General features: G+C 44.9%; 1 protein-coding gene across 11 annotated transcripts in view; it reads right to left on the bottom strand.

Annotated features, from left to right (window-relative positions):
• The window catches only part of acoxl (acyl-CoA oxidase-like), a 434,711-nt gene that overhangs the window by 84,198 nt on the left and 333,164 nt on the right, over window positions 1–17,349 (bottom strand). For all 11 annotated transcript variants that reach the window (XM_069887663.1, XM_069887664.1, XM_069887661.1 and 8 more), the window contains one exon: window positions 14,369–14,456. In XM_069887663.1, the coding sequence (XP_069743764.1) occupies window positions 14,369–14,456 (88 nt within the window). The remainder of the gene's footprint in view (window positions 1–14,368; window positions 14,457–17,349) is intronic.

The raw sequence follows: 17,349 nt of genomic DNA, 5'->3' as shown, positions 1-17,349 counted from the left end.
GGAACAGATGGCTTTGTGGCTAAATTTGCCACAATAAGTAGGTGGTGCTGAGGATACAGAGAGGCCGCAGGGAGACTTGGGGAGATTAGTAGAATGGGCAAAGGGATGGCAGATGAAATACAACATTGGAAATTGTACGGTCATACACCTTATTAGAAGAAATAAACAGGCAGACTATTTATTATTTAGGTGGGGAGAAAATTCAAAATTTGTAGTTTCAAAGTGAGTTGGGAATCCTTGTGCAGGGTACCGTAAAAGTTAACCTCCAGGTTGAGTGCTAGAGAATGTTGGCATTCATATCTAGAGGAATAGGATATAGGAGCAGGGATGTAATGTTGAGACGATATAAAGCACTGGTAGACCTCACTTGGAGTGCTGGGTACAGTTTTGGGTGCCTTATTTGAGAAAAGTTGTGCTGGAGTTGGAGAGGGTTGAGAAGATTTACTAGAATGATACAAGAAACCATATAACCATATAACAGTTTATGGCATGGAAACAGGCCATCTCGGCCCTTCAAGTCCACGCCGGTTCATTCAAACAACTCCGCAAGCTCCCCCCACCTATTCTCCGCCCATAACCCTCTAACCCCCTCTTATCCATGTATATATCCAGCCTCCTCTTAAAGGAAAAAATTGACTCTGCCTCAGCTATTTCCTCCGGAAGATTATTCTATTCAGTCACCACTCTCTGAGTGAAGAAGCATCCTCTAATGTTTCTCCTAACATTTTGCTCCCTTAAACATACAGCACGGTACAGACCCTTTCGGCTCACGAAATCAACTTGCGTCCTCTTGTTTGAACCTCCCCTGCTCTCAGGGAGAACAATCTACTTGCATCTAGGCTATTCATTCCCTTCATAATTTTAAACATCTTTATCAAATCCCCTCTCAACCGTCTACGTTCCAAGGAATAAAGTCCTAACCTCTTCAATCTTTCTCTGGACTCTAGGTATTTTAAGCCAGGCAACATCCTGGTAAATCTTCTCTGCACCCTCTCCACCTTATCTATATCCTTCCTATAATTTGGAGACCAGAATTGAACACAATACTCCAAACCTGGCCTCACCAATTGTGAAACAGAAAAGGAACATTTGTCAGCTCTTGGACTGTTCTCGTTGGAGTACGAAAGCCTGAGGGAGGACCTCATAGAGCATTTAGAATGCTGAAAAGCCTAGACAGTATAGATACGGCAAGGATGTTTCCCATGCTGGGGTAATCTCGGATAAGAGGGCACAACTTCAGGATAAAACGGCGTCTATTTAAAACAGAGAGATAGAAAATTTTATTTAGTCATTGGGTTGTGAGTCTCTGGAACTTGGAAGTGAGAACATTGGGTATATTTAAGGCAGAGATTGACAGATATTTGATAAGTCAGGGCATCAAGGGTTGCGGGGAGAAAGCTGGGCAGCGGGGTTGTGTGGGAGGATGAATGGTGGTTTGAATGGTGGAGCAGACTTGATGGCCCAATAAGCCCGCTTCTGCTCCTATATCTAGTGATCTTGAACATGCTCCAATTAAAACTCTACTGCTTGCACATGATAGATATATTCCTCCCTGCATGCATATTGATGTGTCAGTCCAGAAGCCTGTTAAAAAAGTACTACAGTATCTGATTCTGCCACTAACCCAGCAGTCGATTCCAGGAACCCACCACTCTCTATGTAAAATTTTGCCCCTCTCACATCTCCTTGTTGGAATAAACTGCGGGATGATCTTCAGTACCTCCTGAAAAGGGAAATTATGCTTTTCTGGCTGAGGATTGTTCACCAGGAGCTGAATCTATTGTTCCACATCCTAAACAGTCATTTGCAGCATGACCTTTTGATTTAAATTTGCCCTAATTACCTCGGTGTCAACACAGAAAAAGAATTTAACTTGGTTAATGTCAGACAGTAAGAACTGTGTGTCATTCCGACCTCCTTACTCATGAAAGGGTATACACATTTTGGAGGCAGTACAGAGGAGGCCCGCTTAGTTGATCCCAGAAATGAGGAGGGGGGTTAGCCCATGAGGAGAGATTAATTACCCTGGGACTGTACTCACAAAGTTTACAAGGATGAAGGGAATTTTATAGGAAGAAATAAAATTATTAAAGCAATGGATAAGATAGGAGCAGGTATGTTATTTGCACCATCAAGTGAGACGGGAACTAGCGGACAAAGCCTCAGTGTTCAAGGGAGTAGATTTAAGACAGAGATGAGGAGGAACTGCTTCTCCTAGAGAGTAGTGAATTTGTAGAATTCTCTGCCCAACGAAGCAGTCGAGGCTTCCTCATTAAATGTAATTAACATGCAGATAGATAGATTTTTCAGTTGTAGAGAATGAAAGCTTCACAATTCTGAATCTTGAAGGTTTATGGGCAGATAAGAGCAGCTGAGGCATGAACTTTCTGGAATAGAGGATGGGCCAGATGGCTGACTCCTGCTCCGAATTTTTCTGGAATGACTCCTACAATTTCCCCCCACCATTCCCCACAGGGTTAGCGTGATGCTGTTACTGCGCCCGCAACCTGGGCTCGAATCTAGTGCTGCCTGAAAGGCGTTCTCCCCGTTTGCCTAGGTTTTCCACGGATGTTCCAGTTTCCTCCACCCCTCTAAAACGTAGGGTAAATTTGGTGGAATTGGGCAACACGAGTTTAAATATCTGGAATCAGCTTCTACTGTGCTGTAAATAAAGTTTGAAATCCCCCCTCCCAAGCGGATAAGATTTGCTTCTACAGGGTGAATTTCCTCATCCTTGCATGACCTCACCCTGCTGTTTGATGTGAGGATGTTGATGAAGTCTGAAACGGGGTTAACCTGCACATTTTTTAAGCGTTACTGATGATGCAATAACAATGAGGCTATTGTTATGGTGTATGGAAATTAAACATCGATTTGAATGGAGCCTGGTGGAGCAGGTGGAAGGAATGCAGCCTCAGAGCTTTAATGCTGACCTGCAGTGTTGTCTGTTTGGGTCTTCTACATTCTCCCTGGGACTGTGTGGGTTTCCTCTTGGTGCTCCAGTTTCTTCGCCATCATGTGATACAGCTGGAACAAAATCCCTTGGCCCCACTGAGTCCATGCTGTATGTCTAAAATTTACACTAACCCTACATTAATCCCATTTTATTATTCTCCCCACATTCTCATCCACTGCCTCTCACCCTCCATCACTCACCCATACAGTAGGGGCAATGCACCATGGCCAATGAGGCCATCAACCCCCACAACATTGGAGCAGCATGGTTAGCGTGGAGGGCATCAGGGTTGAGGTAGTAGTGAGGCACTCTCAGTGAAGAAGGGCAGCACGGTTAGTGTAGTGGTTAGTGCAAAGCTATTACCCACCTCACTGACAAAAGACAAAGGAGGAAAAACCCAGCACCCAACCCCAAGCAACCAATTTTCCCTTGCAACCGTGCCTGCCTGTCCCGCGTCGGATTTGTCAGTCACCAACGAGCCTGCAACAGACGTGGACATACCCCTCCATAAATCTTCATCCGCAAAGCCAAGCCAAAGAAAGAAGAAAAGAATTACATCCTTGTAAACAGGTTGGAATCTGGCGCTGTCTGCAAGTTTGTATGTTCTCTCGTGAGTTTCCTTCAGTGGCTCCGGTTTCCTCCCGCCCATCAAAACATGTGTGGGTCGAAGATTAAATGGGGTATTTGGGCCGTATGGGGTTGTGGGCCGGAAGGGCCTGTTACCATGCTGTTTGCTTAAATTAAAAAAAAATTAAAAGTAAATAGAAACGAGAATGCAATTTCATCCCACATCCCAAAAATGAGTACATTGTGAGACTAACTGACAGTGTGTGTGCGTGCGTGCGCGCGCGCGCGTATGCGTGTGGTAGAATCTGGGCGATGGGATCCTTGAAAGGGATTTGGGGAGAATGAAGTGGGCATGTGTGTGTGATGGACAATCTGGTCTTGGTCAGCCAAAGGTTTAGCACTGAACATACTGTACAACAATACAGCACAGGAACAGGCCCTTTGGCCCACAACATGTCTACTATGATGCTAATCTAATCCCATCTGCCTGCATATGTTCCATTTCCCTCTATTCCCTGCCTATTGCTATACCTGTCGAACTGGCTCTTTAACATCAATATCATATCTACTGACCCTTTATTAAAATGTATGACTTTATGGCACATGTAGTGTTAAATGCTGAGATTAGAAAGTTTGTGTCTGAAGAACCCTTCTCCTCCCAAAGCTTGTGTCTTATGAAGAGAGGATCATCAAAATAGCCCAGAAGATCACTGGGGTCTCCCATTCCTCTATTGACAACATTCACTGGGACTGTTGCTTAAATAGGCCTCAAAGAATCATTGAGGACCCTTTCCATCCAGCACACAGTATCTTTGACCCACTACCATCAAGAAGTAGATACAGGAGCATCAAAATCAGGACAACCAGGCTGGGAAATAGCTTTCTTCCCACAGGCTGTGAGATGGATGAACGGCAGATCCTGTAACCGAGCAAATCATTCCAAAATATATATTTGTTTGAAATGATACCTTTTAGTGAAAATGTGATTATTACTGTGTATTGTGTTTGATCGTGTGTGCACCACGGTCCGGAGAAATGCCATTTTGCCTGGTTGTTGTCAAGTTTCAAGATTCAATTCATTGTCGTGAAATAAAGGCAGTGCAGTATTACATGGAATTTGTTTTCGTCTGCCGAAAGGCAGGCAGATGCACCATCGACAAAAATTGCACGAAGCGTCTCTTACAGTCAGAGAAAGAGAAGTAAAAAAGAGTCTAGGTGTTTTTATGGTGTGAAGCTGCCTTGAAGGCAGCTCAATAACAAAAAGTTGAACGTACCTTTGTACGGAGGCCTACAAGGCAGATTTAGCATTGCATTCTCGCTGAGCAGCGTCTAGATCCGTCTTCCGGAGGTGCAGTAGGCAGGGCGAGAGGTGCAATTACTCCCCACCCCATCGCCGTGACATCATCCATACGCGCCGAGAAGGGAAAGCAGTCTACACCAGAAATGGCGGTGGAGGAGAAGGGACGAGCGCTAGTGGAGATCTGCTCAAGGAGTCTTAGGACTCAGGCAGATCGCCTGTGCAACGTGATTTGTTATGTTAAATTTTAAAAGTCCCGCTCCAGGTCGCGGGCTGACAACGTCATCGAGCATTCATCAGCCCACCCCCTCGCAGCCACTTTGGCAGCATTGCCTTTGTGGAGGACGCTCCACCTCTGACTCTACCCCCTCCCCCACCCCGCAAGTGGATCGGAGTCCATCTCATGAATCCGCCCTTTGAGCTTTCATCCAGTTAAATTAAACAATGTGAAGGCGGAGAATATCTTCACTTTTTCTTAAACTCTAAAAAGGCTTTAAGTGCATAGTCAGATGAAAATAAACTTGCACTTAGACTCAATGGGGGAATAAATCAAAAGGGAGGATGAACATTTCACACAGTATATGGTTACAATCTGAAATGCACTGTTGTGGATTGGGGAGGAACAGACTATGGCTGAGGTGATGAGCGCATCTTCAATCAGAGAACTAACTAGGTAAGTTCTCAAGAGTGTGACAGAGTATACAGATACGTTTTTGGGAGATAAATTGGGAAAGGTCTTTTAGAGTAGGTTACATACTAACACTTTAAAACAGATCTTATTTGAAATACTGGACCTCTGCTAATGCTAGACATATCGGCTCCACAGCTTTTGCAAGAGCTTTGCAGAGTGCCCAAGAGACTTCACTAATGGATTGTTGTTTACAAAAGGCAACAGATGAAAGATCTTGTTGGAGCCGTAGATTGTCTGGAGATGTTGTAAGAGGGCCATGTGATTTTGCAAGCAGAGAGAGTCAAACAGGCTTTCTCTCAGAGAGAGAGACAAAGAGAGAACTTCTACAGTGTTACAGGCAGCAACAGCATCTGGGACTGGAACAGGACAAGCTGGCAAGCTTGTGAAAAGCCCCATTTGGAAGATGGCCTGGTCAAAGCTCTTGTGCTTCATGCAAGAGGCTGTCTAATGTTTCACTTGGAATAAGGGAAACAAAAAGGAACTCTGGTGACCTGAAAGAAACAGGTTATCACCTGGAGAACCCTGAAGGGGCAAGTTTTGTCAGCAAGACACTGAGGTGGCTGATGGAAGTAAAGCAGTTGTGGATGTCCTGGAAAAACAAACCGTTCTCTGAAAACCGACAAGAACCTTCCTGAGTGGTAACCATTTACCTTTCAAGCGCCAAAGCTTGGTGAACTTTATACATGTTAAATTCTGTGCACAGTATAAGAATTGCCTACAACCAGTGAACTTGGAGGAATGAGAAGTGAGATTGGAGTGTGAATCAAAGAACTTTTCTGAACTTACACACACATTACATACACGTGAGCTTAGAATTAGAAGGGGGTTAATTTAGGTTAAGTAAGTCAATAGTGATAAGTTAAAGTATGATTCTATTATCATGTTTAAAGATAAAAGCTACTTATCTATTGCTGCTGGGTTTTGGTGTCCTCTGGGCTCTTAACAAGGGGAAAACAAGTCCAGAGCTCTGGGAGAGGGTTTGCCTGTGGGAGTTGCAGGTAAAAGTTTAAACTTCACTAATAAAGTAATAGTATTTATTTTTCAATTTTAATTTAAAGGTTCTTTGCCAGCAATTATTTTTTAAATTGTAGACTCATTCCTTTAGATTTTATTTATGGCACGGAGATATTTTTTAAAGTCTTCTTTGTTTCCTTTAGCTCCCATTCCAATATTTTCTCCCCCTTTCTCCTACATTGCTTTCTGTATCTGATTTGGCATTAAATATAGAGCCCAAGAATATCTGAAAGGCTGTGTTGACACAAGAGGGCACATGGCCTGGTCCTACACCTGCTCTGACTAAGGGGTCAGCCATTTCGGATTAAGAGGGGAAGGAACCTCTTCATTCTGCTGTGCAGAAGGACTTGGGAGTGCTTGTGCATGAATCGCAAAAGGTTGGTTTGCAGGTGCAGCAGGCTATTAAGAACGCAAATGGAACGATGGCCTTCATTGCAGGGGGATGGAATTTAAGAGCAGGGAGGTTATGCTGCAACCGTACAAGGTACTGGAGAGGCTGCATCTGGGTAATGCATACAGTTCTGCTCTCCTTTCTTGAGGAATGATGTATTAGCTTTAGAGGAGGTTCACCAAGTTGATTCCAGAGATGAGGGGGTTAGCTTAGGAGAGATTGAGTCTTCTAGGACAGTACTCATTGGAATTTTAAAGAATGAGAGGGTATTTTATAGAAACATAAAAAATTATGTCAGGCATAGATAAAATAGAGGTAAGTAAGTTGGTGGGTGGAGACTAGAAATAGGGGACATAGCCTCAAGAATCAGGGTAGTAGATCTTGGTCAGAGATGAGGATGAACTGTTTTTCCTAGAGGGTGGTGGATCTGTGAAATTCACTGCCCATTGAAGCAATGGAGGCTACCTCAGTATATATATATTTAAGACAAGGTTGGATGGATTTTTACATAGTAGGGAAATTAATGGATATGGGGAAAAGGCAGGTATGTGGAGATGAGCCAATTATCAGATCAGCCATTGAAAGGCAGAGCAGGTTTGGCGGGCCTTACTTTGCTCGTATATTCTCATGTTATGTTCATCTAGAGAGCAGTGAATCTATGGAACTCTCCACTCAGGAGCGGTGAGGGGATCCAGACGACATCTGTTTAAGGAGGGGACAGAAAAGTTTGGGAGAGATGTCAGTGATAAGTATTTTACACAGAGAGTAGTGGGTGCCTAGAATGCATTGCCAGGGGTGGTGGCAGAGGCTGGTAAATTAGAGACATTTAAAACACTCCTGGAATTTTTTTGTTTGGATTACTAATAAGTGGTAATTTTGCCTCACCAGCAGGAAAAAAGAATCTCAGTGTTGTATGTGATGTCATGTACAATATTTACCCTGGCAAGAAATCTGAAAGGCACACGGATAATAAAAATAGAGGGTTCTGGGTGAGAGTTAAGGAAGGTTTAGCTTGTTGAGTAGGTTTATCGAAATTGGGGTTTATGGAAGTCGGCATTTATGGAGGTCTGCACATCATAAACCAAAGGGCCTTTACCAATCTGTAATGTTCTATCGCTGAGTATATTCAAGACAGAGATTTTCAGATATTAAAGGGATCTAAAAATATGGTGCTAGTGTGGGAAAATGGTGCTAAATGCAATGATGGGGTGTTAACACAGGAAAGTGGGGTTAAGGTAAAAGTTCAGCATCAGATCACTGAATAATGATCGGCTGGTGCGATCGGCTGAATGAACTATTTCTGTTTTCTATTTTCCATGAGTTTGAAAGCAATTATCTGACAGCTTCTGCTTCCCATGTTCCTTTCTTGTTAACAATTATTCCGTCAGATTGGTTACACAAGATGCATTTAGCAGTCATCTCCACACACAGCCCAGATCTTTACGGTGTTGGCGTAAGATCCTTCCTGAAAGTCCCTGGGCGTATGAAGTGAACGACTGGCTTCATCCATTCATTGGAGGGATTAGAATTGCTTCCGGGCTGACAGAGGAAGGAACTCCTGATGCATTTATTCCATGACCCTGTGCCCAGATTCAATCGCAAGCTCTTGGCTTTGATTCATGGGAAGATCCACAAATTTCAACATCCTGAAAATTCAACAAACTTGGTTTCTCACTTCCACGGAGTGGAAGCAGAAAGTGTGCAGATGTTGAGACTGTAGTAAATACACAAGAGTACTAAAGAAACTCAGCAGGTCCTGCAGCGTCCATAGAGGGCAAGTTTCCAGCCTGAGCCCTCATCTTGAGGCTCCAGGGAATATTCAGAAAAAAGAGATCTTGGTGTATGAGTCCAAGGATTCCTGAAGGTGGCAGCACAGATAGAAAAGGTGGTGTGGGAGGCATTATCCAGGGCATAAACGGAGAGTTAAGGTGCAACACTGTAGGCACCTCTTTTCAGCCACTGAGAAGCAGAAAATTTGTTCAAGTTTTCAGCTCCCCTGGCAGTGTAAAGCCATCCTGACGGAATTTATTTATTAAATTCAATCCCATAATTTTTCCACCAAGACCCCTATGCATTTTTATGGAACAGCTGCAGTCTAAATTGACCGCAGTCACTCTGCAGGAAACAGGCCTAATGAATACGACGTTCACTCTCCGACAAACTCTGCAACACAGGAAGGCTGTCTGAGGAGACGTACAGTGTAAACGACCACCACTCTGGAGGTAAGTATGCCAATTTTTTTTTTATGGAATTTTTCCTTTATTTCTGTCTAAAAATCATATTTGGCTAGGTTTAGCTAGTTGGAGTACGCTGTGCGGTTCTGGTCACCATACTGCAGGAAGGACCAGGATAGTGCAATGGAACATTTCAGTAACAAGAAAATGGGTTGGAGAGGGGGCAGAGCATAACAGAGGTACATAAAATTGTGTTGTGTGTGTGTGTGTGGGGGGGGGGGGGAGATTGGATAGATAGATTAGATAGAGTTAGAGATAGTGAGAAACTATCTTTAGTTTTTAAAATTTAAAATTTTATTTATAGCATGATAGAACCTGATTCTGGCCATTTAAACCCAGGCATCCAATTGCACCCAAATTAAGCTACAACCTTTTTGAAGGGTGGGAGAAAACCAGAGCACGTGGAGGAAACCCATGCAGTGACAGGGAGAACATAAAAACCCCTTGCAGATGCCCTGGATTGGAACCTGGGTCACTGGAGCCCTAATAGCTTCATGCTAACTACTACATTAACATAAACTGTATTCCTTTGTCACCCACTCTTTCCCTTGTCTATTCCCCTCCTTCCTTCCCCCTCCCCCCCACCTTTTTTTTATTCATGTTTTGCTCAAGCCTTGACGAAGGGCTTGGTGGGTCCTGAAATTCCGGTTATATATCTTTGTCTCCCATGGACGCTGCAGGGACCGGCTGAGGTTCTCCAGCACACTCTTGTGCATTTACTACCATCGTGGCATCGGCAGAGTTTCTTGTTTCACTCACTTTCCCTCTCTCTGGCCACTTTCTGCAGCTTAACCACACTATTGCAACAAAGTGCCCTTCCATCAACTCCTGTCTCCTGTTCTCTCAGGAAAGCTACCAACATTTTAAAAAAACATCTCAACCCTGTCACACTCTCCCACCCCACCTCAATGCCCCCCATCCCCGCCACCATTCTGTCAAGCAGATAATACATGAACTGAAAAAAAATGAACCTCCAGATTTAAAGACTATCTTTTCTGCTGTTATCAGGCTCTTAAATGAATTTCCAACCTGTTTATCTGTACTTTTCCAAATGTTGCAACACTATAGCCTGCACACTTCACTTGTAACACTACACCCTGTATTTTCGCTTTGTCACTCCACTCCGTGCTGCACTTGACTTGCCTGGATAGCAAGACTTTTCACAGAAACAATTCAATTCAACCTCCCAGCTACTTTTGACCAAGATGCACCTTGCACCACCATTAAAATATTTTGTAACTCGATGGGTCATGTTGTAGATTAAGCAGGAATTACTATATTTAAGGCTAGTTTTGCACAGTCCTATTTACACATCGTCCCTGTAGTTTTCAACACTGGCTTCTCAATATGCCACACCTTTAATTTAAAAGTTTTAAATTTATTTTCCAATCCCTTGGTAGCCGCTAACTTTGTGAACTGTTTCAGCTCTTCAACCCTCTAAGAACAATGCAAAATGGCAGCGCTGTCTGCTAGTGTGGACCTGCGGGGAGTGAGGAGACAAAACTCTCCCTCGGGGTCAAACCATTCAGTCAACTGCCGTCAGCTCCGCACAGGCTTTGAACGGCCCGTTAAAGGAGTCGACGGTGGTTTCATTTAAAATCCCACAACTGCGAGGTCTGCGCCCAAGATGACGGCATCTATGATCGGCAACAATCATGAGGGGTTGCATACTCCAGGAGAGTGGAGGACTGGCACAGGGCACTAGAAAACAGGGAGACCATCCCCTGCCTGAGAAAGAGAAGCAGAGGAGGCGACCCATGGGCCGGTGACCACGGAGGCGGACCAGTGAGGGAGGCTCTGCGGCTGAAAGACCCAAGCATGCAGCGGGCTGTTGGCAACCCAAGGCAAGTAACCCACAGAAGCCGTGAGAGACTGCAGTCAAGAGACTCACACCTGGCTGTGGTCTGCCGGATACTGGCTCGAAACTGGCTGAAGGGGATACCTGTGTCGGAGATTCGGATCTGGAGCTCGGATTCCCGATGGTTTGGTCTGGACTCTGTGTGGTTGTGGGGGGTGCGGGAGCACTGGAGTCGAATCTAAGGACACTCGGTAACTCTGGGGAGGGATTCTCTTTTGCTTCTCTTTCTCTGACTGTAAGAGGAGCATCAGGCAATTTCTGCCGATGGTGAATCTGCCTGCCTTACAGCAGGCAAAAGCAATTTCATGTGATATGACACTGTTTTATTACAAAAAAATAAACTGAATCTTGAATATCTGCTCCCCTGGACACCCGACCCCTGACCATTCTCAGAGTTAACTGCTCCACCAACTGCAACAGTGCCTTCTGCTGCAATGGTCCTGGACACCCTACCCAGAGACACCCTACCTCTCATCTGAAAGGTATCTCTTTGATCCAGTTTGCGGTGCCTCACCATAACACCTTGGTACGTGGCTTGCTGCCAACATTCTGCAGCTATGACTCCTTTGAAACACTCTGGGACATTTTGCGACGTTCAAGATGCTACGCAATACAAATGGAATTTGCTGCTGCTCGCTTGTGGGTGAGGTGCTGAGGGGTGGGGGGGTGTTTAGTAGCATATCACAGTGCGAGTCGGCAACTTCAAGGGAAGAGCAAGAATGGAAACTTGTGAGAAAAACAAGGCAACACAAAAAAAATACAAGGTCACCAACTAAGGAGTAACGGTGTTGCTTGTGGAAACTAAATTCATTAACAGGTCACTGTTCTTGCAGTCTTCTACACACAGAAATGCTCACAAGTCAAAGCATAACATGAGCATTGGTAAGATAATGAGAACATAAAAAGAGCAGCAACATTATCAAAGGGGACGTGCGCGACTGCAGTTGGGTGGTTTTTGTCTCTCAAGGCTCTTTTCCCTAGACACTTTTATTTTGAAGACTTACAATTCTTTCTTGAGATAAGCTTCCTGGAGTGGGAGGTGGTGGGGGGGTTCCCTAGCCTTACTTTTTGTGGACTATTTTTTTAAATATTTATTGTTGTAAGATGGTTTACTTGAATGTTTGCATCGAATTCAGTGTTTTGCAGCAATATCAGAGTGCAAACATTCATATTTGACAACGATAATATATTTTAAATAATAGAGCACGGAAAAGGTCTTTGGTTCATTGATTTTTCAGGAATATGATAGCAGCGGGGAAGAAGCTGTCCTTGTGCCATCCGATGGTCCCAGTGAAGAGGGCGTGGGCCTGGGTGGTGGGGCGGGGGTCCTTTGAGGACTGCTTTTTTTTAAGGCACCGCCTCATGCCGACGTCCTCCATGGAGTGAAGTCTGGGGCCAGTGATGTCGCAGGCCGAGTTAACAACCCTCCGGAGTTTATTCTTGTCCTGAGAGTTGGCGCTTCCGTACCAGGTGGTGATGCCACCAGCCGCAATGTTCTCCACCTTACATGACAATAAATTCTGATTCTGCTTCTCTAAAATGCTAAATGCTGCCATGTTTGTCCAAGGTAGCATGCCTGCTCCAGCACACTCAATCCGGTTTCATCAACAAAAAAACTCGTGGATGGGAATCCTGGTTGGTTTTTGATTCTTTTGCCTAACGTGTTGAGACAATTTAACCATTATCATCACCCTGAGGGAGGGTTGCCGATTTAACAAAGGCCGGGATTCCTCCTGTCCCATGAACATCAGTTCAATTGGGTAAGCAACTGCACATACAAACCCTCTGTGGCTCACTAATTAATTTAACAATAATACTTATTTATTTTAATGTTGTGTCTAAATACTGTGCACAAGTATCATGTGTCTGTATGTGGGTTATGCCTGCATGTGCGTTTGCAGTTTTTGACCAAGGACCGGAGAACTCTGTTTCGTCGGGTTGTTAGTGTAGTGGTTAGTGCAATGCTGTTACAGTGCCAGTGACTCGGGTTCGTTCGAATCCGGCGCTGGTCTGTAAGGAATTTGCACTTTATCCCCATGTGGGTGTGTGTGGGTTTCCTTCGGGTGCTCCGGTTTCCTCCAACCCTTCAAAAAACTGGGACATTTGGGCAACACGGGCTTGTGGGCTGTATGTGTAAAAAAAAATTGTACGTGTACAATCGGATCACAAATAAACTTGAACAATGTTTTTCCTTTCAAAACTTGTTCACTTGGTTTGGAGAGAAGCAGTTGAAGTCCAATTAAGGTTTGGTGTAATTCGCTGACTGTGAGGCAGAAAACAGTGGGAAATAACAAAAATAAATCCACTCCTCAAAGTTAGGGCTCAAAGTTTTGTGAATTATCGGTTTAAAAACACATAGCACCAAAGGGTGGAAGTGCTTTGCAGTGTGAATGAATTCTGAAAGTTATTTTATGCATTTGAACAATTTGCGCACTAATATGGAACACCCTCATTTGAGATTTCAAAAATAAATGAACAAGGGTGAAAGCAGGCTAAAATCACTAACCAACTTTACGGTTAGTGATTTTAGCCAATTATCACCTTTAATCGAGGTTATTAACACAGGCTATCTGCGTAGTATCTCATAGCCGCTGCACAAAGATGAAAACAAAAATCCGGTACTGGCGCAACTTGACAGGGGGGAGGGGGGCGTCACTGTCCTCATCTTGACTGACCCCTTGCTCCTAGCCCCGGCGGCGCAGCAGGGATGCAAAGCTCCCGGAGTTAACTGGAGCGCCACACTGGTGTCTGATCGGGCCACTTTGGGGATGCCTCGGCAGCTCGCAATAACGGCTCAGTGCAGGAGCAATGGCCGTCTTTGTTACCTATAATCCCCCACCTAGCTGGAATTGGTCTGCCAGCGCCAGGGAAACACAGACATAATCTCCAGCTGCAAGGGATTATGGGTAACAAAGACGACCATTGCTCCTGCATGAGCCAGCCACCCCCAACACAGAAAGTATGTTTTGTTTTAACAAAATATGTAAGTAGGTTTTAACGAGGGGGTGGGGGGGTGGACAATTTCAGTGCTTGCCATAGGCGTCATGTTTCCTTGAAATGCTACTGGTAATCATTGAATATATAGTGATCTGAGAAAGCTAGCATTATTTTGTTGAGAATAATTAAGACTATTTCAAAACGGGCATGCAGGGTCAGCGTCAGAAACTCTCTCGGAGTTGGAGGGGGAAGGGGCACAGTTGAACTTCCCCCTTATTGTGCCTGCGCCAGTCGGCACAATTTAGGACCCCTTTAAAATAAATGCTGCAGGCCCTGCAATACCATCCGGCACTGCTGCCAGCTTGTGGCCTGTGAACCCAAGGATGGGACATAATGATGTCAACAATAAATATTCCCACTGACCTCGATGAATGTGTGCCAAGGCAAGGCACGAAACGTGGTGGAGACAAGAGTTCCATGCGGTGAAGGGTTCCTCTTTGTTTTTCATTACCTAAGAAACGGAGCATATTAACAATCAACAAAAATGAACAAAGCTCCCCCCCCCCCCACTAAAATACCCAGTGTTTGGGATCAAAACGTGAGCTGTTCACTACGTTCAGTGCAATTGGCCTCGATGTATTCTCACGAGTCTCGCAAGAAGGGGGGGAGAGAGAGAGAAGGTGGGGAAGTTGGGGAATATCCATGACTGCGAAGTGCATGGGGAGAGGTGAGTCAGGGATCCTGGCAATCTCAGGAATCAGCCATGGATGGGAGAGGGAAAGTAGGAGAGCGCAGGTGGGGGCTCGAAGAGGTCAGGTCAGCCAAACCTGGGATCTGAGATCGTGGGAGAGTTGATCACTGCAAGTGGTGTGGGAGGTGATCAGAGAAGCTGGCAATGGGGAAAGCAAGCTGGAGGTTTACAGAGTGATGAGGGGTTGCAGTGCCACTCATTGTGGGTGGGTCACACAAGGAAACTTGGAGATTGACGACTGGTAAGGACAAAAGGGGCAGGAGCCAGAGATTGTAGACCCGGGATCATACAATCAATGCTTGTGAATGGAGGTAAACATGTGCCAAGGTTGAAACACTCCTGCATCTCCTGATCCATGGAGAGTTCTGTGAGTGCATTTGCCCCATGGACCTGTCCCCTTTCACTCCATTTACCCAAGCCTAATAGCCTGATCTTGTCAGATCTTGGAAGCTAAGCAGGCTCAGGACTGATCAGAACTTGGAGGGGAGACCGCCTGGGAATACCAGGCTCTGTAGGATTCTGCGAAGGGCTGCTGGACAAAGTGACGATTCTGCCTACTTTATGGTAGACAAAAAGTTAAAGAATTTCAGGTATGCTACATTTTAAATGTAGTATTACATGACAACCATGGAACCTTTACCTTTACTAGAATTCTCAAACCCTAAGTAATCAAAGGGCTTCAAAGTAAAATGGGAGTGGGGGCGGGGGTTTGCAAGATTCTTCAAAGCTGCCATTGGCCATTATGAATCTGTTTGAGCTGAGAGTGGATGGCTTGGGGCCAAATTTAAGAGTTCAGCAGTTAACAGCTGTAGTTTAGTTCTTGCCATTCTAACAGGAATCAGGACATTATGGGTTCAAGTGCTGCCCCTGAGATCGGAGGGCAAAAAGACCCGAGGTTCACACCTTCAAGGAGGTAACAATGAGGCCCTGTCCTTCGTACATTAAAAAAGATCCCATATCGCTCTTTGGAAGAGGAGAGATCAATTGTCCCTCACGTCCCGCTCAATTATCCTTTAATCAAAATGATTACAAAATCAGATTTATACCAAATTATGATGGGTACAGAGAGAATAAATGCAAGCAAGCTTTTTCCACTGGGGTTCGGTAAGACAAGAACTAGCTGACAGGGATTAAGGGTGAAAGCTGAGATGCTTAGGAGGAATATAATAGAGGGAACTTCTTCGCACAAGTGTGGTGAGAGGGTGCAACGAGGTGCCAGCTGAAAAGTAGTGAATGTGAACTCAATTTTGACGTTGAAGAAAAATCTGGACAGTTAAAAGACAGGAGGGGCATGGAGGTTCATTGGAATGAGGCAGAATAACAGTTTGGCACAAAAAAGATGGGCCAAAGGCCTGTTTTTGTGCTGTAATGTTCGATGGTTTTATTATACATTGTTGTGGATGCAAACTTGCCGTGGTTGTTGATTTGTCTTAATATATCTGTGACTACACTTCTGAATTCTTCACTGTCTGTAAAGCACTTTGCATCCCATCCTGATAATGTGAATCCCTGCACCAGCGCACAGAACACACCCTTGAATCGCCTTCCGCCACCATCTCAGCTGAACCATTCTGTCATGTGCCCTGTTCAACTTCTTATATGCTAGGGGCAATTTACGCTAGCCAATTCACCTTCCAATCAGTAGTAGGAAGAATGTGTGAACTTCTTACAGGAGGAGCTGAAGGTCAGGGTTGAACCCAGCTTCCCAATGTTGAGGCACTAGACACAAGCAAATGGAAGTCTTCCTTCCTCTTGACATCTTGTGTATAGACCTTACTTCTTGTCTACATTTCTTGGAACACCATCTTAGATTTCAGATTTATCGTCAGAGTACATACATGGCATCACCTGCAACGCTGAGATTCTTTCATCCTGCAGGCGCGGCAGAATTGGTAGTGCAAAAAAAAAACTGCACTCAATGTACACATGAAAGCAAATAAAGAAATACAATACAGAGAGAGGAAAAAAAGAACAAATAGTAAATTGGACAAGTAAGAGTCCTTAAATGAGTCCATGATTGTGTTTGTGGTTGAGGATTTTGATGGTGGAGGGGTAGCAGCTGTTCCTGAACCTGGTGGTGTGATTCTTGTTGCACCTACACCTCTTTCCTGATGGCAACAGCGAGAACAGAGCGTGTGCTGGGTGGTGGGGATCCTTGATGATTGCTGCTGCTCTCCGACGGCAGCGTTCCCCGTAGATGTTCTCAATGGGGGAAGGGTTTTGCCTGTGTTGACCTAGGCTGTGTTCACAACCTTTACAAGGTTTTATGCTCAAGGGTATTGGTGTCCCCATACCAGACCGTGATGCAGCCGGTCAGCACACTTTCCACCGTAGAAATTTGCCAGGCTCTCCAATGTCATATCACACCTCCGCCAACTCCTGAGGAAGTAGAGGCGCTGACGTGCTTTCTTCACAATGCCATTGGTGTGTTGGCTCCAGGAAAGTCCTGAGTAAGTAGAGGCGCTGTCGTGCTTTCTTCACGATGCCATTGGTGTGTTGGCTCCAGGAAAGTCCTGAGTAAGTAGAGGCGCTGTCGTGCTTTCTTCACAATGCCATTGGTGTGTTGGCTCCAGGAAACTCCTGAGTAAGTAGAGGCGCTGTCGTGCTTTCTTCACGATGCCATTGGTGTGTTGGCTCCAGGAAAGTCCTGAGT

This window comes from Narcine bancroftii, chromosome 6 (assembly GCF_036971445.1).
Source record: "Narcine bancroftii isolate sNarBan1 chromosome 6, sNarBan1.hap1, whole genome shotgun sequence".
Classification (NCBI taxonomy): domain Eukaryota; kingdom Metazoa; phylum Chordata; class Chondrichthyes; order Torpediniformes; family Narcinidae; genus Narcine; species Narcine bancroftii.
Note: the sequence above shows the minus strand (reverse complement) of the source record. Positions and strands in the feature narration are given on the sequence as shown.